Source organism: Pongo abelii, chromosome 19 (assembly GCF_028885655.2).
Source record: "Pongo abelii isolate AG06213 chromosome 19, NHGRI_mPonAbe1-v2.0_pri, whole genome shotgun sequence".
Taxonomy (NCBI): Eukaryota; Metazoa; Chordata; class Mammalia; order Primates; family Hominidae; genus Pongo; species Pongo abelii.
This window is the reverse complement of record NC_072004.2, coordinates 43,529,007-43,551,529: the sequence shown is the minus strand read 5'-3', so window position 1 is coordinate 43,551,529 and position 22,523 is coordinate 43,529,007. Positions and strand designations below refer to the sequence as shown.

General features: G+C 39.7%; 1 protein-coding gene and 1 pseudogene across 2 annotated transcripts in view; one reads left to right on the top strand and one right to left on the bottom strand.

The window, feature by feature from the left end:
- Positions 1 to 22,523, bottom strand: part of TAOK1 (TAO kinase 1) — a 162,533-nt gene that overhangs the window by 97,673 nt on the left and 42,337 nt on the right. For both annotated transcript variants that reach the window (XM_024234836.3, XM_054536582.2), the window contains exon 2: positions 837 to 1,061. In XM_024234836.3, coding sequence (XP_024090604.1) covers positions 837 to 968 — 132 coding nt within the window. In that variant the 5' untranslated portion in view covers positions 969 to 1,061. The remainder of the gene's footprint in view (positions 1 to 836; positions 1,062 to 22,523) is intronic.
- LOC112129867 (U6 spliceosomal RNA) lies at positions 7,116 to 7,216 on the top strand (annotated as a pseudogene).

Here is a 22,523-nt window from a genome sequence, read left to right as displayed (position 1 = left end):
TTCACACACACACACAAATGCATATAAAAGAAACAGACTTTGGTATATCTGTCAAACAATAATCCTAGACCTCCACAAGACTAAGATTGACTCTGAATGGGACTTTAAAGAAGTAGAAATCAGTTAAAGTCTGTGTTCTGCAGTATTTAACTCTACAGCAATGCAAGCCATGAGACTCATGAAAAAGGTGTGCTAAGAATTCTAAAAAAGTAACACATAAAGCAAAATAATTTTTTTTCTTTCTTTCATTTGTTTAATTAATTAATTTATTTATTTATTTATTTTTTGTGACAGGATCGGCTCTGCCGCCCAGGCTGAAATGCAGTGGTACAATCTCGGCTCACTGCAACCTCTGCCTCTTGGGCTCAGGTGATTCGCTGGCCTCAGCCTCCTGAGTACCTGGAACTACAGGTGTGCCCCACCACACCTGGCTAAGTTTTGTATTTTTTGTACAGGCAGGGTTTCACCATGTTGCCCAGGGTGGTCTCAAACTCCTGGACTCAAGCAATCCACCCAACCTTGCCTCCCAAATTGCTAGGATTACAGGCGTGAGCCACCAAGCCTGGCCCACAAAATAACATTCTTTCTCATTTTTTCAATAATCCAAGAAGTTCAAAAATAAAACTATTTTCATATTTGAATTTTACAAACACACACACACACACACACACACTCACCCACGCTCTCACTCTCGCGCTCTCTCTCTGTCTCTTCCCCCTATGCAAGTGACTATAAAATGACTATGGCCTATATCTCTTTTCATTACTATATTTTGCTCTGTCAGGAGTGGACATTAAGTAAATGCTAGTCACTGACATCAAGCCATTAACACTTACAAAATACACTGCTCCAAAGCTTCCATGGCCAATTTCTCTGAGATCTGTGAAGAGCTTCTCTGGATCTTCTTTGAAGAAGAGCTCTGCAATTTCAGGGTCCTTCAGGCTGCCTGCTCTGTTAGTTGATGGCATCCTGCTGAGCAGTCAGCTGTCTGATTCTAATTTTAAACTGCTATCCTGATCCTTGGTTCATCTGTATGAATGAAGTCACGTTGGCATAAACTACTGTAGAAAAAAAGAAAAAAAAAGTCAGAAAAGGCAAAAACTGCTAAGAATAATTAGTATAAGGTCATATACTGATCTACAAATTTATCTCATGTCTAGAATTTCATTGAAAAGGCAGTGTGGGTACTACTGCAGTAGCTCCTAAACCTGTTTCATCATCATAAACACCATGGTACTTCAAAAACAGATTCCTACTATACAGCACTTTAAAAAAATGAGATAATCTTTGTATCTTGGGAGGTTTTCTAAGTCAATACTTAAAAATTTATCCACTTCTGATGCAGTTATCTCATCAATAGAGAAGATAATATAAAAGAGACTATTTTAAAAATACACAATAACGCAAGATGTGCCCACAGTATTTTTGACAACAGGAAACTTCCTTTTCTTTTCAGATACCATATGCTAGTGTATTAATCAACTCTAACAGACATTCAAAGAAAAATACAGTGGGAGAAAGTAATGTATTTCAGACAACTGTTTCTCCATAAACTTGATTCACCTGATTCACATTAAAATATGCCCTTTATCAACTGTTTCATTAAATAAGTAGAAATACAGATAACCAGAAAATTTCCTGGCAGTTGTCCTATCACTTCCTTTATATCAGATTACCCAGTTTTAATACTGGCTGTCATAGCCAGACTCAGTGGCTCATGCCTGTAATCCCAGCTCTTTGGGAGGTCAAGGCACGAGGATCGCTTGAGACCAGGAGTTCATGACCAGCCTGGGTAATATGGTAAGACACTGTCTCTACAAAAATAAATTTAAAAAATTAGCCAAGAGTGGTGTCATGCACTTATAGTCCCAGCTACTTCGGCGGCTAAGGCGGAAGGATCACTGGAGTTCAGGAGGTCAAGGTTGCAGTGAGCTATGATCACACCACTGCACTCCAGCCTGGGCAACAGGGTGAGATCCTGTCTCAAAACAAAACAAAACAAAACAAAACAAAACAAAACTGGATGTCATAATTAAGAGGCTTCAGAACCTGGACTCTGGAATGACACTGCTGAATAGGAATCCCAGCAACAGTAGTTCTGAAGTTAGGTAGTATCATTTTCCTAATCTGTAAAATGAATATAGGCCAGGTGTGAAAGTTCACACCTGTAATCCAAGCATTTTGAGAGGTCAAAGTGCAAGGATCACTTGAGGCCAGGAGCTTGAGACCAGCTTGGACAAGACAGCAAGATCTTCCAACACAAAAAAATTACAAAATTAGCTGGGTGGTGTGGTGTGCTCCTATAGTCCTAGCTACTTGGGAGACTGAGGTGGGAGGATCACTTGTGCCCAGGGGTTCGAGGTTACAGTGAGTGATGATCACACCATGGCATTCCAGCCTGGGCAAGAGAGAGAGAGAGACCCTGTTTGTTAGATGAAAGAAAGGAAAGGAAAAAAGAAAGGAAATGAAAAAGGAAAGGAGAGGAAAGAAAAGGGAAAGGAAGGAAGGAGGAAATAATCTACTTCACAGTGTAATTGGGAGGGTTAAATGAGTTAATAAATGAAAGCATAGAGTAATACTCTGGCATAATAAACACTACAGTAAGTGTTAGCTATTTTCTTTTAACTTGCTTAAATTCAACAATTTTTAAAAACTCCAAAATTGATTTCATCAGGCTTTTTTTTTTTCCTTTTTTGAGACGGAGTCTCACTCTGTCGCCCAGGCTGGAGTGCAATGGCACAATCTCAGCTCACTACAACACTCATCTCCCAGGTTCAAGCAATTCTCCTGCCTCAGCCTCCCAAGTAGCTGGGACTACAGGCGCGTGCCACCGCCCCCGGCTAATTTTTGTATTTTTAGTAGAGATGGGGATTCACCATGTTGGCCAGGCTGGTCTCGAACTCCTGACCTCAAGTGATCCGCCTGCCTCAGCCTCCCAAAGTGCTGGGATTACAGGCATGAGCCACCACACCCGGCCTGATTTCATCAGCCTTTTAAGAGAAAAAACAGCTCCATCCAATTCTTGTCAAGTAACTGAAGCAATTTTAATTCTTGCTAGAAAACTTCTTTGTAACTATATAAAATACATTTATATGTCTTTTGTACCTCCCTAAATTAACACCACACTGCAATAAAAATATATAAATTGTTAATTTGCATTCAATTTCTAATATATATCCAAGGCTGCCCCATATACTTTCACCAATTTCCCTGTTCTAGAAGTTCCCTGGGGCAGTCTCAATCATAGTTCTTCCAAGAATATGTGACCATAGCAAAGTCACTTAACTTCTCATCCCTAAACTGAGTAGGCTGAACTAAATTCCAAATAAAGTATTAATTTTCAATTAATCAAACTATTAAAAAAACAAACTTCAGTGTTACTTAAGACTGTAGTTAAGAATTTTGAATGATTAAGTTTTAGTGCCCTTATTACAAGAATTATTTTACATTAAAATTTTCTAGCTGTGTCCATGATCTGCATCTTCTTTCTTATCTACCTAACAAATTCCCACTCAAAGTCTTTCAAGATTTAGATTAAATGTCATGTTTGCAAAACCTTAACTCTATTAGAAGAGTCAGTTACTCTCCCTTTATGCCCCCAAAGCATCCTGCAGCATTTACCATATTATATTGCAATTATTTAACTCTCTCTTTCCTAAACAAGCAGGCACAATGTGTCTCACTCATTTTTGTATCATCTCTCCAGCTTCTACCCCTTACCATCTACAGTTATTATATAAATATTGCTGAATAAAACAATATACTTAATTATCTTCTATGTAACTCCTAAAAATGATTTCACTTCCACAAATACTTACAGAACAAACAGTATGCATAAGACTATGATATACAAAAACTTTAAAGTTGTTAAGAACAGAGAAAATGCAGGATAGCAACTTCCAGAAATTCAGAGAGACAAGAAATAATTAGGGAATTGAAATACTTGTTCTACCAAAGACCAAATGATAACACAATACTATCACCATCACAAGAGTAAAATACTAAAACAAAAAGACAAGGAAATTAATAACCTAAAAGACCCAGAAACAAACCCATGTATGTCTATCTTGGAATTTAACACACACAGTTAAAGGAGAAGAAATAAAGGTTGAGAAAACTTGACAATCCATTTGGAAAAAAAAAAAGTTATATGCCTATCACATATCTTACCATAAACATTACTGCTAAATGGCTAAAAAAGGCATCTCAAATCAATGGGAAAAAGATTGATTTGATAAAAATGTGTTTTTGAGACAGCCTAATAGCCATGTGAGAGAAAAATTATACCTTTTCCTCAAACTGAACATCAGAATTACATAGGGATCAGATACACAAATATAAAAAAAGAAACTATACGAGTACTGGGAGGAAATATGAGTAAATTTCTTTGTAGCCAGTGTGAAGAAAATTATCTATGATCTACATGCAAAGCAGTAAGAAAAAAAACATATTTGACAATATAAAAAAGAAAGCTTGAGAGGAACACAGTAAAAGACACCAAAAATAATTAAAAAAACAGATAAACTTGGTATGAAAGCAGGAAGTACATCTGTAAGAATTCAAAAAAAAAAAAAAAAAAGACCAGGTGCGGTGGCTCACGCCTGTAATCCTAGCACTTTGGGAGGCCGAGGCAGGTGGATCACCTAAGGTCAGGAGTTAAAAACCAGCCTGGCCAACATGGAAAACCCTGTCTCTACTAAAAATACAAAAATCAGCCAGGCGCGGTGGTAAGCACCTGTAATCCCAGCTACTCAGGAAGCTGAGGGAGGAGAATCGCTTGAACCCAGGAGGCAGAGGATGCCCTGAGCCAAGATTGTGTCAAAACAAACAAACAAACAAAACAAAAAGAAAAGGCTGGGTGAGGTAGCTCACACCTGTAATCCCATCACTTTGGGAGGCCAAGGTTGGCGGATCACTTGAGGTCAGGAGCTTGAGACCAGCCTGCCAGCCTGACCAACATGGCAAAACCCTGTCTCTGCTAAAAATACAAAAATTAGCCAGGTGTAGTAGCGCATGCCTGTAGTCCCAGCTACTCGGGAGGCTGAGGTGGGAGAATTGCTTGAATCCGGGAGGTGAAGGCTGCAGTGAGCAGACTGTGCCATTGCCCTCCAACCTGGGTGACACAGCAAGACCCTGTCTCAAATAATAAGATACACTTTTAAAAAGTTTGAAACTTACATAAGAGTTAATATCCTTAACAATGTGGAGTTTTGAAAAACAGAGAAGAAATGGACAACATCCTAATACCCCTAATATAGTTACTAAAAACAGGGGAAGCCAGACACGGTGGTGGGTGCCTATAGTCCCAGCTACCCAGGAGGCTCAGGCAGGAGAATCACTTTGTGCCCAGGAGTGTGAGGTTGTAGTGCACTCTGATCATGCCTGCGAATAGTCACTGCACTCCAGCCTGGGCAACAAAGTGAGACCTCTTCCCTTTAAAAAAAAAAAAAAAAAAAAAAAAAAAGGGCCAGGCACAGTGGCTGACTCCTGTAATCCCAGCACTTTGGGAGGCTAAGGCAGGTGGATCATCCATAGTCAGGAGTTCGAGACTAGCCTGGCCAACATGGTGAAACTTTGCCTCTACTAAAAATACTAAAAATTAGACGGACATAGTTGGTGCATGCCTATAATCCCAGCTACTCAGCAGGCTGAAGCAGGAGAATCGCTTGAACCTGGGAGGTGGAGGTTGCAGCTAGCTGAGATTGTGCCATTGTACTCCAGCCTGGGCAACAAGAGCACAACTCCGTCTCAAAAAAAAAAAAAAAAAAAAAAGTACAGTAAAAATAAAATTACTATAATGTTATGGGAGCATGGTTGTACGTGTGGTCCACTGTTGACTGAAAACATCGTTACATGGTGCATGACTGCATTTGGAAAGTGAATGACATACTTCTAAGTAACTCTTGAGTCAATAATGGAGTTTTGAGGAAAATTAGAAAAAGACTATGAACTGAATAAAAACTAAAATACAGGCTGGGTGCGGTGGCTCATGCCTGTAATCTCAGCACTTTGGGAGGCCAAGGCAGGCGGATCACGAGGTCAGGAGATCGAGACCATCCCGGCTAACACGGTGAAACCCTGTCTCTACTAAAAACACAAAAAATTAGCTAGGTGTGGTAGTGCACACCTGTAGTCCCAGCTACTCAGTAGGCTGAGGGAGTAGAATGGCGTGAAAGAAAGAAAAAAGCAAGTTAAGCCAAAAGTAAATATAAGGAAGGAAATACTAAAGAATAGAATAGAAATCAGTGAAACAGAAAACAAAAGGCCAATAGAGAAAAAAATCAAGTCAAAAATTGGTTATTTGGGAGGAAGCAGAGGAAGTCAGTAAGACAGAAAGGCCTCTAGCCAAACTAACAAAGGAAAACAAGCAGACATAAATTACCAATAATGCAAACAAAAGAGAGTATATCACTACAGACCCTATACACATTAAAAAGATGAGGAAATACAATGAACAGCTGTAAGCTCATAAATCTGACAACACAGATGAAATGGACAAATTATTTTGACAGCTATAAACTACCAAAAAGTCACTCAAGAAAGTAACCTGATTAGTCATATGTATATGAAAGAAAACTCCATGCCTAGACAGTTTCATTATCAAATTTCATTAAACATTAAAGAAAAAAATAATGCCAATTCTACATAAATTCTTCAAGCTTAGAAGAGAGAACATTTCCCAATTCATTTTATGAAGCCATCATGACATTGATGGCTTCAGAACACTGACAAAAACTGAAGATTTCTGACCAATATAAAAGTAAAAGTCATCAACATAAAAGCAAAAAAGTCATCAACAAAATTAGCAGATTAAATTCAGCAATATATAAAAATGACACCACAGCACAATCAAGCAGGATTTATCTAGAAACGCAAGGCTGGTTCAGCATTAGAAAATCATTGTCATACTCCATTCTAGACATACTAAAGAAGAAATATAAACAGAGGCAGAAAATCAAATTGATAACATCCATTCATGATAAAACACTCAAACTAGGAATAGAAAGGAACATCCTTAACCTATTAAAGGTATCTACAAAAAACCTACTGCTAACATCATACTTAATGCTTGAAGACTGAAAGCTTTCCTCTAAAGATTAGAAATAACACAAAGGGTGCTTGCTTGGGCAGCACATATGCTAAAATTGGAATAAGAAGATTAGCATGGCCCCTGCACAAGGATGACACACAAATTTGTAAAGTGTTCCATATTTGTACATTTTAAAATAACTTAAAGAGTATAATTGGATTGTTTGCAACTCAAAGGATAAGCACTTGGGGGGATGGATGCCCCATTCTTCATATGTGCTTATTTCGCATTGCATGCTTGTTTCAAAACATCTCATGTACCCCATAAATATATAAACCTACTATGTACCCACAAAAATTAAAAGTAAAAAATAAATTTAAAAAGAAGGCAATGACATCCACTCTAATCACTCCCAATCAACACTGTACTAGAAGTTCTAGTCAGTATTATACGGCAAGAAAAAGAACTAAAAGGCATATGTAACAGAAAGAAAGAAAACTGTCTCTACTTACTGACAATATTATTGTGTACAGAGAAAATCCCAAAAATGTACAAAATAGCAATGGGAAAAAACTGAGTAAACATAAGTCTAATAATATATGGGTAGAATTTATACAGTAAAAACAATACAAATCTGGTGAAAGAAATCAAAGTCAACCTAATTAAATGGAGACACGTACTGTATTCATGGACTGAATGACTCAATATTGTTACGAGGTAATTCTCTTCTAAATGATCCAAAAATTCAATGATTCATAGATTCAACACAATCTCAAAAGTCCAACAGGATTTTCTGTAGATATCAACAAACTGATTCTAGCCTTTATATGAAAAGGCAAAAGCTCCAAAGTAGCCAAAATAACTTTTTAAAAAGAATAAAGGTGAAGAACTCACATTACCTGAAGATCCAATAACACCTATGTATATTGTTTGGATTGTTAGAAGACAGGAAAAAGTAAAAAATAAAATATATAAATACACGAGAACCCCCAAAAGACAACCCTGAAATACATCATTACACTGTTAGACTAGAGTTAACAGCATCCAGTGCATAACTGCTTCTTTTTCTATACATACTAAAGTTCTTGAAAGTACTTTATTATTAAAAATTAGCACCATCCTGGTTGCCTTGCACCTATTCAGAATATTGCTGCAACAGAGCTGTCAATGTAAACTAACAAAGAAAGGTCTTGTTCGTTTTTAATAGCTGTCATGAAAAAACTACAGGAAAGAAACAGCAGCAAGGAGCTTTCACAGCAATCCTAGACTCCATAATTCTTCTAGTCTGCTAAATACACATATATAAATACCCAAACAAAACGTAGGACTAATATAAGTGTATAAACTACAGATCAGCCTTTTATTTTTTTTCTGAGACAGTCTCACTCTGTCACCCAGGCTGGAGTGCAGGGGCGCCATCTTGGCTCACTGCAACCTCCGTCTCCCGAGCTCAAGCAATTCTCCTGCCTCAGCCTCCCATGTAGCTGGGATTACAGGTGTGTGCCACCATGCCCAGCTAATTTTTGTATTTTTAGTAGACACGGGGTTTCACCATGTTGGCCAGGCTGGTCTCGAACTCCTGACCTCAGGTAATCTGCCCGCTTCGGCCTCCCAAAGTGCTGGGCTCACGGTGTGACACCATGCCCGGCCTAGATCAGGTTTTAAAAATATAAATATTTGTAACAAGTTTTTTAAAGGTACTATGAAACAGCATATACGATTTTCATTTAAAAAGTCTATTAGATTACATTTTTTAAATTATCTAATCTGTTCTTAGAGGAAAATATCATTAAAGCAATTTACCATATCCTTCCTAATAAAGTGAACAATAAAAAGAAACTAACAATCACATCAACAGCCAATGAGATCTAATTTATTCCTGGTTCCACAAAAGTAGACCAGAGAAGCCTAGCACTTTTTAGGCTATTTACACTTGCAAATATGAAAGGCATACATAATTTTTGTGGGTGGTGTCACTTTATCCAATCATAAACCCATACATCTCCAAGAAAGCTGATAAAACAAGAATAAAATCCAATATAATTGATTTTAAAATCTCAGACCGAAGTAGGATTTTCAGAATTAAGTAACTGTTCCAAATTTGCAAAACATAGTCAAATAATTGACAATAACATCATTCAAGAGCAACAAAAAGATGGGGGAAGGTACTGATAATTACAACACATTCAGTATTACTTGAGGAATGCTCCTTGAATCAACAATGATAATGTCATAGTATTCCATCTTTTAAGAACCTTCAGATTTTCACAAAAAGGACATTCTTGGTCCTAAGCAGTTGATTTAATATTATAAAGCCCTTTTCCCTACATCTGTTAGTCAAAGTGTTCAGGCTTAGAAAACAGCCTATTTAGTAAAATGTGCAGTCCCTTTAGAGAAAGAAAATTGCTTCTTTACACTGAATCGGTAGAGATTAAGCTATCTACTATATCCTCCCTCGATAGACACACACAAACACACACACATATGTAATTACAACAATAACTGAAATGATAAATACAACTGAGAAATATCAGCAAGAAATTTGACATTATAGGACGAATCAGGCTTACCTACACATTTGTATTTTTAGTAGAGACGGGGTTTCACCATGTTGGCCAGGCTGGTCTCAAACTCCTGGGCTCAAGTGATGACCGCCCGCCTCAGCCTCCCTAAGTGCTGTGATTACAGGCGTGAGCCACCACGCCAGGCCTGTTGTGACCATTTTTATTGCTAAGTAGTATCCTATTGTATGGATATACCACTAGATTTTTGTAGGAAACTTATACATCACAATTACCTACTCCTAGTAAACTAGAAAGATAAAGAAACTTTCTTAACCATACTATCCTATTTAATGGTGAAATACATTTACATTACAGTCAAGAAGAAACCTTTATTGTTCAACATTGTTCAGAGGTCCTGGTGCTGTTAACATATGCCACAATACATAAAGCATTCTACAAAAAACAATAACAAAAAATAGGTTCCATAAATAGGCAATTCAAAGAATAAGGTTACAAATGGCCACTAAACTTACAAAAATATGCTAGCAGAACTGTGATAAGTGAAATAGAAAATATTTTTTAAAAAAACAGAAAAAAATAAACCATAAAAAGAGAAAAAGTGGCTGGGTGCAGTGGCTCAGTAACTCGGTCTGTAATCCGAGCACTTTGGGAGGCCTAGGTGGGAAAACAACTTGAGCCTAGGAGTTCAAGACCAGCCTAAGCAAACTAGGGAGACCCCATCTCCACAAAAAATGTGAAAATTAGCTGCGTGTGGTGGCATGTGCCTGTTGTCCCAGCTACTTGGGAGGAGGTTGAGGTGGGAGGATTGCTTGAGCCAGGGAGGTTGAGGCTGTAGTGAACCATGATTGTACCACTGCATTCCAACCTGGATGACCCTGTCTCAAAAAAAAAAAAAAAGACAGAAAAATCAACAAAGCCAACTTTCAAGAAGTTGGTTCTTGAAAAAAAACAAAACAGACAAACCTATTAACCAGACAGAAAAGAACAAAAAGATAGAAGACTCAAATTACTAAAATCAGTAATGAAAGCAGAGATTTTTTTTTTGAGACGGAGTCTTGCTCTGTCACCAGGCTGGAGTGCAGTGGCAGCGACCTTGGCTCACTGCAACCTCCGCCTCCCGGGTTCAAGCGATTCTCCTGCCTCAGCCTCCAGAGGAGCTGGGACTACCGGCGTGCACCACCACGCCCAGCTAGTATTTGTATTTTTAGTAGAGACGGGGTTTCATCATGTTGGCCAGGATGGTCTCGATTCTTGACCTCGTGATCCTCCTGCCTTAGCCTCCCAAAGTGCTGGGATTACAGGTGTGAGCCACCGTGTCTGGCCAAAGCAAAGATGTTACTACCAAACTTACAGAAATAAAAAGGATATGAGACTAATATGAACAACCAACAAATTAGGTATCTAGATGAAATGGTCAAATTCCTAAAATCACACAAACTACCAAAACTAACTCATGAAAACAGAACATTTCAACAAACTAAATTGACCTAGATCTAATTTCAACAAGTAAAGACATTGATAAAGCAGTAATCAGAAAACTATCAGAGGAAACAATCTGGAACTAGATGGCTTCACTCATAACTTCTACAATTTTTTTAAAGAGGGGGATCTCGCTATATTGCCCAGAGTGGACTTGAACTCATGGGCTTGTGATCCTCTAGTCTCAGTCTCCAAAGTCTGGGACTACAGGCATGCACCAAGCCAGACTTCTACCAAATATTTAAATAAGAATTAACTCATTTTATGGGCCAGTAGTGCCTTGATACCAAAGCCAGACAAAGATATCACAAGAAGAAAAAATTACAGACCAATACCCCTTATGAATACAGACTCAAAAATCCTCAGCAAAAATACCTGAATCCAGCAGCATGTTAAAAGGATTATACGCTATGATCAAGTGGCACTTATTCTAGGAATGCAAGGGTGATTCAACATATGAAAAGAAATCAATGTAATACATCACTTTATCAAAATGAAGGGAAAAAACCCACAATCATCTCAATAAATATGGAAAACGCATTTGATAAAATGCAACACACTTTCATAATAAAAACACTCAACAGGCTGGGCCGGTGGCTCATGCCTGTAATCCCAGCACTGTAGGAGGCCAAGGTGGCTAGATCACCTGAGGTCAGGAGTTCGAGACCAGCCTGACCAACATGGTGAAACCTCATCTCTACTAAAAATTCAAAAATTAGCAGGGTGAGGTGGCACACGCCTGTAATCCCAGCTACTCAAGAGGCTGAGGCAGAAGAATTGCTTGAACTCAGGAGGCAGAGGCTGCAGTAAGCTGAGATCGCGCGACTGCACTCCAGCCTGGGCTTTTGCCCAGAGCAGACTCTGTCTCAAAAAAAAAAAAAAAAAAAAAGAAAGAAAGAAAAGTAATTGATATAACCATTAAGAATTATTTACAGTATATGATAAGTATCTAAATACTGACTGGTAAGACAAGAGCCTCTCCTTCCAGCTGTTTCCTTTTAATAAGCTCATACGGTACCTCTACTTTTCCATGCTTTCATTGTTTAATACTGTAGCCACTTTTGGGGGGTTGTGGAGCAGACTACAACACAGAGTTACAATACGACACAAAATTCTGGTAATGTCTCTCTCACAAGCACTTACATTCCTTCAAGTTTGAAAGAGTATTGACCCAAAATGTTAATAGTTTTTCTATGTGAGTGCTAGGACTTATATAAGACTTATTTTCATCATTTTCCTTATCAGAATTTTCTAGTTTAATCTTGCTTAAAATTAACATTGCTCGTGTGAATTTTAAAAACGCAAGTTAAAAAAATAGAGTTGTGACTATTCTCAAGTGTCAGAAAGGTAAATGCAAGACGGGGTGAAGCAGGAATTTTTTAAGTTTAATATCATAGCTCAAAATCTGTAAGTGTTACAACTTTGCAAAGTAGAAAGATTTTTGTTCATTTTTTAAAATTCCACGCATACACTGGAAGACATTCTCCTAAAAGATTACTTTTAGGTTGAGGATGAGGAGTGGAAGTAGGACTGTCAAATTAGATACCTATTACTCCCCACCATTATATTACAGACTATCTTAAAAAAAATTTTTTTTCTTTAAGAGACCGTCTTTCTCACTATGTTGCCTTGGCTGGATTCAAACTCTTGGGGCTCAAGAGATTCTCCTGCCTCAGCCTCCTAAGTAGCTGGGACTACAGATTGGTAGTCCTTGCCCTGTAATTATGGACTATTTAGATATCTGTAACTCCACACTAAAAAATCTAACAAGAATGATTTTCTGTAAAAACAGAAATTCTGTAAAACAACTAGCCTGGACTCTTCAAAACATCATTAAACACAAAAAATACACAGGTAACTGTTCTGGAGGACACTAGAGACAAGACAACAATATGCAATGTATGGCCTTTGACTGAATCCCAGATTGGGTAAAAAAAATCCAGCTTTAAAAGGCATTATCGGCTGGGCACAGTGGCTCATGCCTGTAATCCCAGCACTTTGGGAGGCCGAGGCGGGCAGATCACAAGGTCAGGAGTTCAAGACCAGCCTGATCAACATGGTGAAATCTTATCTCTACTAAAAATATAAAAAAATTAGCCAGGCATGGTGGCGCGCACCTGTAATCCCAGCTACTCAGGAAGCTGAGGCAGGAGAATTGCTTGAAGCTGGGAGGCGGAGGTTGCAGTGAGCCAAGATCACTCACTGCACTCCAGCCTGGGTGACAGAGGAGTGAGACTCAGTCTCAAAAAAAAAAAAAAAAAAAAAAAGAGAGAAACTATCATGACAAATTGATGAAATCTAACAGACTGTATATTTGATAAGAATACTATATCGCTGCTAAATTTCCTATCACAATTATATGGTGCTTAGCAGGAAAATGTGCTTGAGCAATACATACGGAAGTATTTAGGGTCATGATTCTGCAACTAATTCAAATGTTCAGGGAAAAAAAGTGTCTATGTAACATAGCAATATATGTTATAGAGCAATAAGTTAATGAATTGGTAAGCTTTCATGAAGGTATAATGGCTATTCATTTTACTAGACTTGCAACTTTTCAATAAGTTTTACATTTTTCAAAATAAAAAGTTGGAAAGTCCTAAACAGTAGACTAAATAATTACTAAAGTCCAACAACAGTAGACTAAATAATTAATTACTAAAACTCACTCAAGAGATAGGACTGTTGTCTCTTGTTAGACAGTAATTAGAAAGAGTAACAAACTGTTACTTCTAATCATGTTTTAGAATCTGATAGCTTTATTTGTCTGTTTTGAGACAAGGTCTCCTCACTCTGTTATGCAGGCTGAAATGCAGTGCCAGGATCTCACTGCAGCCTCGACCTCCTGAGCTCTGGGCTCAAGGGATCTTCCCACCTCACCCTCCCAAGTAGCTGGGACTACAGGCATGTGCCACCACGCCCAACTGATTTTTGTATTTTTGACAACAGGTTTTGCCATGTTACCCACGCTATTCTCGAACTTCTGAGCTCACGCGGTCCGCCCGCCTCAGCCTCCCAAAGTGCTGGGATTACAGGCATGAGCCACTGCATCCAGCCAGAACCAGATAGCTTTATAGGTATTTGCAAACTTCAACACAGAAAAGTAGGAAACTTTTAAATTTGTTTTGATGCTCACATAATTCTAATAGTAAACAGAACAGAAAAAGAAAAATCCACAAACTAATTTTACTCTGAATTCATATAAAAATGGTATTTTCAATAGAATATTCAAATAGTAATACTGGAACATTCGAAAAATAAAAATAATAAAAATAAATTTAAAAAATGTAATACTGGAACAATGTTTAAATTTGGGCTTACACATATGAATGTTTTGTAACAGTCTTCTCAATACCATCCCCTTATACCTATGGAAGAAAGACATTGCTGATCCACCACACCATTTTCCCCATAGAATACAAAGGCAGTTACGGCCGGGCACGCTGGCTCACGCCTGTAATTCCAGCACTTTGGGAGGCTAAGGCGGGCGAATCACAAGGTCAGGAGGCCAAGACCAGCCTGGCCAACATGGTGAAACTTCATCTCTAATAAAAATACAAAAAATTAGCTGGGCGTAGTGGTGGGCACCTGTAATCCCAGCTACTCGGGAGGCTGAGGCAGGAGAATCGCTTGAACCTGGGAGGCAGAGGTTGCAGTGAGCCGAGATCGTATCACTGCACTACAGCCTGGGTGACAGAGTGAGACTCCATCTCAAAAAAAAGAAGAATATAAAGGCAGTTCCAAAGGCATAAGTACTCCTTCATTTTATCAGAATTGAAATAGAATGCAAAACTTATTTCCCACTTCCAGGTTTTCTACTTCAAAAAGTCAAGTTAGATTATTATATCTTATACATTATATGCCAAAATTAATCAGACATGGATTAATGAGTTTAATCAGAAATAAGTTTTAATAATAGGTTAAATATACCCTATAAAACCAACTTTAAGAAATACATAGGCCGGCGTGGTGGCTCAGGCCTGTAATCACAACACTTTGAGAGGCTGAGGCAGGCAGATCACTTGAGGTCAGGAGTTCAAGACCTGGCCAACATGATGAAACCCCATCTCTACTAAAAATGCAAAAATTAGGCCAGGCACAGTGGCTCCAACCTGTAATCCCAGGGCTTTTGGAGGTCAAGGCAGGCGGATCACAATACCAGGAGCTTGAGACCAGCCTGGCCAACATGGTGTAACCCCGTCTTTTACTAAAAATACAAAAATTAGCCAGGCGTGGTGGCAGGCGCCTGTAGTCCCAGCTAGTTGGGAGGTTGAGGCAGGAGAATTGCTTGAACCTGGGAGGTGGAGGTTGCAGTGAGCCGAGATCTCGCCACTGTACTCCAGCCTGGGTGACTCACCACTGTACTCCAGCCTGGGTGACTCACCACTGTACTCCAGCCTGGGCAACAGAGGGAGACTCCGTTAAGCAGAATAGATAGATTAGATAGATAGATAGATAGATAGATAGATAGATAGATAGATAGATAGACAGACAGATAGACAGATAGATAGACAGATAGACAGACAGACAGACAGATAGATAGATAGATAGATAGATAGATAAAGCAAGCCAGCCAGCCAGCCAGCCGGGTGTGGTGGTGCATGCCTGTAATACCAGCTACTCGGGAGGGTGAGGCAGAAGAATGGCTTGAACCTGGGAGGCAAAGGTTGCAGGGAGCCGAGACTGTGCCATTGCACTGCAGCCTGGCAACAGAGCAAGACTCCATCTCAAAAAAAAAAAAAAAAAAAAAAAAAAAAGGAAATAAAACTACTATACCAAGTACATTACATTTCATTTGATCCTCTTAAAGGCACTTTTAAGTACTTCTTAAGTAAAGATGTCAGGAGGAATAAGTAAGATTTTACACATAATATACTTAGCAAGGTACCTGGCATACAGGAAACAATATCATCTACTTTTATTATCCCCAATTTATAGATGTGAAAGAGAAATTAAGCAATCTGTTAAGATTACACAGCCTAATAAGTGGTGGAATGGAAATCTGAACCCAAGGGGTTTCATCCTAGAAAATCTCTTCTTAACTACTATACTATATACTGCCTATACAGTAAAAATGCAGAGAAGCAACAATAAAGGAAATACGCCAAAACACTGATGATCTCCAGGTGGTAACATCAGGAATGGTTTTAATCTTCCTTATGTTCTAGTTATACACGAAGTACTTTTAAAACTATTTTTTCCAGAAAATTAAAAAGTATCAGTAACACAAATACCAGTATTACAAATACCTAGAAGTTATAAAATCTACATTAAAAGCGTGGTCTTATTAGTTCCGTAGCAGTACTTTCAAGAATGACAACATATTTTCTGATAAATCAAACTACTGAACTCAGCTCAATAACCAAAATCTAATAACCAGCTGGGGGCAGTGGCTAATGCCTGTAATCCCAGCACTGTGGGATCACTTGAGGCCAGAAGTTTGAGACCAGCCTGGCCAACAATGTGCAACTCTGTCTCTATGAAAAAATACAAAAAAAAAAAAAAAATTAGCTGGCCATGGTGGCAGCTACTCCAGTGGCTGAGACATGAAAATCACTTGAACCTGGGAGGGGGAGGTTACAGTGAGCCAAGATCATGCCATTGCACTCCAGCCTGGTGACACAGACACTCTCTCAAAAAGAAGAAAAAAAAAGGAAAACAAATCTTAGTCACACCACTTCTGATTTTCAAGAAAATTTAAAGGTAATAGTTAAAATACCCAAGATACTCACATGTATAAAATATTATAATATGGTAACTTAGCAGTGCAATATAAAACGAATACGATGGGGGAAATCAAGAAAAAAAATACTTTCCTTCTGGTATAACTGTTCTCATTGTACACGTACAACAACTTGGTTAACTATAGTTTAGGTAAGGCAAGAATTATCACCAAAAGGGGTCGGGAGTGGTGGCTCATGCCTGTAATCCCAGCACTTTGGGAGGCCAAGGCAGGTAGATCACTTGAGGTCAGGAGGTTGAGACAAGCCTGGCCAACATGGCGAAACCCTATCTCTACTAAAAATACAAATATTAGCCAGACGTGGTGGTGTACACCTGTAGTCCCAGCTACTCAGGAGGCTGAGGCACAAGAATCGCTTGAACCCAGGAGGCAGAGGTCGCAGTGAGCTAAGATTGTGCCACTGCACTCCAGCCTGGGTGTCAGAGACACCATCTCAATAAAAAAGTAAAAAAAAAAAAAAAGAATTATTACCAAAAGGAAGCAAATATTTAATCCAATATTCAAAATATATTGCTTTTAAATTGTTATTTTAAATTTAGATTTGTCCTTTTTGACCTCTTTTTACTCATCTTTTCCCAGGGTGTATTTTGGTTCTGTCATCTCCAAAGGAGAACTGTCCTAATGAGACAGCCAGGTGGGAGGGGTCCCTGGATAAACTCCAACCAGCCTGCCCACTGAAGTGGAGCCTCATGAAGTTCATGCCCGTTACAGCAGGAAGGAGCCTGGCCCCTCTTCTTCCTGTGTGGAGCCTGAGATTCGAACAGCTGGGTGAGAAGCACTCCAGCAAGGGACTCTGGCCTTGCGGAATATCCCTGTTTCCCCTTTTATTCCCTTTTCACCCAATAAAACCCTGCTTTACTCACCAACTGGGAGCCTACATTTTCCTGGCCATGGGACAGACAAGAATCCCATCTTTAGCTGAATTAAGGAAAAGTCCTGCAACTTTGTGGTGCCCAGCATGGGGCTCAAGGAAAGTGATTGAAATGGGAACTCAAAACCTCTAGCTGTGGTTTCTAAGCCTTTATTTACATCCTCGGACTTGAGCTTATGCGAAACTGCACCCCCACCCTGTCACTCCTGGGGGGTCGGGGGCCTTTTCATGGTCTTTTGTTCCTTTAGGAGGGACTGGGGAGCAGCAGGTCCCAGCCACTCTCCCCTCCATGCCAGGACCAGGATGCGTGGCCCAAGAGTCCCACACAGCCAGCAGACTGGTTCCCAGACACATGAGGGCAGCCTTCCCCTTCCCCAGCCAAGGGGTTTCAACTCTGTGGGACAGAAATTAAACTTTTCTCCCTGGTGGAGGAACCACTTGCATAAGAATAGAGATCAGGAGTCCGAGACTAGCCTGACCAACATAGTGAAACCCCATCTCTACTAAAAACACAAAAATTAGCAGGGCATGGTGGCATGCCCCTGTAGTCCCAGCTACTTGGGAGGCTGAAGCAGGAGAATCACTTGAACCTGGGAGGCAGAGGTTGCAGCGAGCTGAGATTGTGCCACTGCACTCCTGCCTGGCAACAGAGCAAGATTCCATCTCAACGAAAAAAAAAGAAAAAAGAAATAAAAACAGCCCTAAAGACTATGGTAAAATGCAGGTCAGATCCAAAGTTTCCTAAGTGTTTTGAGATTACAAACTGCTTTTTGGGTTTTGAGAACTGTCTGTCTTGCCTGCTTCACAACTGTTAAGACCTGGGGACACATGGAACTAACCATGCCCTTAAGTAAGAAAGCAAACCTTGGCTGCAGGTAGCACACATTTAAAGCAACTTACCAAGTTTTACCTTAAAGTTAAAAATTGCTAGGAGTTAACTGAAACTACCAGAAATAGATTTACATGCAAGGTGAGTAAGAACAGTGAAATGTGTTTTTTAGTAAAAGGTTATAAGAATGCATGGAAATGCCTAGGGTTACAGAATTGAGTTAAATTACGAAAAAGCTGAAGGTTCAAAGAAGTGGTGGAAGAATTGTAAAAATTAATCTTGGAGAAGAGGTTCCCTGTGTGTACATAGTGATGAAATTCAAAAAAGGGTATTATATGGTTTTTCTGTAAATTGAGCACTGAAATAAAAGCACAAGGTTTTCCTAAGGCGCTAATCTGCTCTTTGGCAAAATTTGTAAAGCATTATAGAAGGTTTTTTCAGCCAGGCGCGGTGGCTCACGCCTGTAATCCCAGCACTTTGGGGGGCCAAGGCGGGCAGATCACAAGGTCAGGAGTTCGAGACCAGCCTGCCCAACACAGTGACGCCCCATCTCTACTAAAAATACAAAAAAATTATCCAGGCATGGTGGTGGGTGCCTGTAATCCTAGCTACTCGGGCGGCTGAGACAGGAGAATTGCTTGAACCTGGGAGGAGGAGGTTACAGTGAGCCAAGATCACACCACTGCACTCCAGCCCAGGCAACAGTGCCAGATTCCATATCAAAAACAAACAAAAAGGTTTTTTTCTTCTTTAAACTTTTTGAGTCATCATTTTGGCAAAATAAGTAACTTGCAGTAATCTCAAATTTTATTTTATAATATCAAGTGTTTTAAACCTCAAACATTTAGCAGCCTTCCCAAAATCAAACTTCAGTTTCAAAATTGTCTTCCCTGGCACCTGGTTTTTCAGATACTTCAGAGGGCCCCTGAAGTGTCTGGAAAAGAAAGGCAAACAGGATTATGTGACACGTTTAGGTACATGGAATTGCCAAAATGGTGTTCAATCTTCTTTAGGTTATATCTTAGTAAATAATGCTTATGTATGCTCTAAAATTGCATGGGATTTCTAAAATTCTAATGTCTCCGTATTTGCTATCAATCATAATTAAGGTTGTTAAGTTATTGTAAACCATGGAGATAACCAAACTTCTTTGCCAACTGTGTTTCTGACTGTAATTACCCTGACAACTTGGCTATTCACAGATGATTGTTGTCTTGTTTTAATCCTTTCAAAAGATGGTTTATAATAGACTGTAAGACTTTAACAGGTGCTCTCAAATACAGACTTCAGATAACTTTGGAGATTGTAACATTTTAATAAAGGAAAATGAACAGGACTCATGAAGTGCTGAAATGTTTACAAATATCAAGCAAAACAAGAGTTAACTAAATGGACTGAACTCAAAGCTGAAGCAACCTTTTTGACTTTTGGTTGGAATATTGCTGATCCTTGTTTGGTTTTTCAGAGTCAAGGAAACTCATTTTGAACTATTCATGGCCTTTAATAATTGAGTAAGGTATATTCCTATGAAAAAAACTTTGGAGCATGTATGTTTCTCTCTGCCTGGTGCCTCTAAAATTTGGAAACTGTCTGTGAGTATTCTTTAATTTTTTGATTTTTTAAATTTTTAAAACATTTTACTTATTTATTTTTGAGACAGTTTCACTCTTGTTGCCCAGGCTGGAGTGCAGTGGCTCAATCTCAGCTCAATGCAACCTCTGCCTCCCAGGTTCAACCGATTCTCTTGCCTCAGCCTTCCAAGTAGCTGGGATTACAGGCACCAGCCACCACTCCCAGCTAATTTTTTGTATTTTTAGTACAGGTGGGGTTTCACCATGTTGGCCAGGCTGGTCTCGAACTCCTGACCTCGTGATCCGCCTGCCTTGGCCTCCCAAAGTGCTGGGATTACAGGCGTGAGCCACCGCACCCGGCCTATCTGTGAGTATTCTTATGGCAATATAAGTGTTTGCAACAGTGCAATGAGAATCCATTTTTCTTTTGTAACAGGATACAACTGGAGAAAATGGTTATTTTAACAAGGCTTTTACTGGAAGGGTATGCTTCCCTTTAAGGAGTCAGGCTCGAAGTCGAACTTGCAGAACCAATAAAAGCCCCATGGAGAAACTGACCTAATACCCTCATCTTCGCAGTCCTTGTACAGGGTTCCTGACCTGTGGTCAGTAAAGAATGTCACTTTCTAACAGGTCTAGGAGCTCCAAGTTTATCTTGTGACCTTAAGAGGAGAGGATCACCCAACTCATAGGTGTTTCAAGGTCTTATCTGAGATTCCTTGGGGAATAGAGTTCCATCAAAGCCAATCTAAAAGGCCTATGTAGATATAATTATTCTTGCTATACTTTAGGCAAATAATCAGGTCAAGTATAGGGCTAAGTGATTTTGCAAACCACTCAGTCTTATCATGATTTTTTAACAAAAATGAGGACTGGAAAGAGAGAAATCATGTTCCAAAATTTATCATACATTTGTCATTAAATTCTAAACTCCTTAGTTGTTTTTAAGTTTTCACCTACATTTTAGACTAACCCTGCTTGTTCCTGTGAACTAACCAGCAATCTCCAGCTGCATCTCAGAAAGAACAACAAGGATGGGTAATGTAAAAATCTGGACCAATATTCTAGTTCTGAGCAATTATTCTTCAAATTCTTCCAGGTGATGGGAATACATAGGATGCCCATCACTCAGGTTTCCTTTTGGGAAAGTAAGACCAAGGGAGCTAACCAAAGCCAAGCACCATGCACCCAAATCCTAGCAAGCATAACTAGAGCCACCAGTTATCTGGGTGTGTCACAAGACATTCTTTCCTCTCCCTTACTGGAGGAGGACTCAGTTCCACAGTTTCACCTTAGCATTTGGCTTATGATAAGGAGTCCATGCAACCCCCCGAGACATATCTTTGTCCCAGACTCAGTTCCAAATTTCAGGTCAAAGCCCTAGGAAAAAAACTGGATCTGAGGGATCCGGAGGCAAATAACAACAGAGGTTAAAAGGCACATCGCAGGTCAGCGTGGCTGACTCCTGCTGATTAAGCCAACTCCAAGCTTCCTGTTTCATGGATAAAGGCCACATTAATATCCATGGCATAAATGAGGCCTAGGGAACTCCAAAGCTACTGACAGTAGGTGGGAAAGAGACATAGGTGAGACAAATAATTCCTATTGTCTAGACGCCCCTGCTTCATGGGTGCAAGCCACTTTGGTACTCATGGTGGCACCTGCCAAGGTCGCCAGAACTTGGCGATGCAAGGACAGAAGACTGAAAGAGGACACTCTTTCCTCTCACCCTCACGTATCCTGGGTATCTGCTAGGAAAATAAGGGAACCAGGGAGGCCTGCTTCCCTCTTTCTAGATTGGTAGCCACTCATCTTCAATCTGTACCCCTTTCAAATGCATCCTGAACCTCTAGGACTCCTTTAAAAGGAGGCTTTTTCCCTTTCTCCTCAGTTCTCTCTTCACTAATAGATAATTGTGTTTCTGTACTACAAGACACTCCCCTCAAATGCATCCTCCGAACTAGAAAGAGTTAATTTCCCAAACTTTAAACTGGTTGGCTTAGGAATGGGCTCAGAGGAAGGGAACCCAAAAGCCCAACATGCCAGCAAAAGGGTAAAGTTTCTTTACCAGTCAGGTTTTTGGCCTCCCTCTCCCTGTGAAAATTGGTAAAAGGCCTCAGAATTTTTCAGCTCTCTTTACCCCGCCCCTTGTTTCGTTTTGATGCACGTTTTCTAATAACCTGGTTTGTCTGTTCTTGCCTTCAGGCCATCAAACTCCAAATGGTCATGCAACCTGAGCCTCTGATGGTGGCCCCTTCTGATGGGAACCCCTAAATAGGCCTCTTAGGGAGCTCGGACTGCTGTTTCCCCCACAACAGCCCCCCGTCAGCAGGAAGCAGTTAAGATCGGTCTCCGTCCGTGTCCTTAATCTAACAATTGCTAGATTAGAGGGGAAATAAGATAGCCAGGTGGGAGGGGGTCCCCAGAGAAACTACAACAAGCCCACCCACTGGAGCTGAGCCTCAGGAGGTTCAT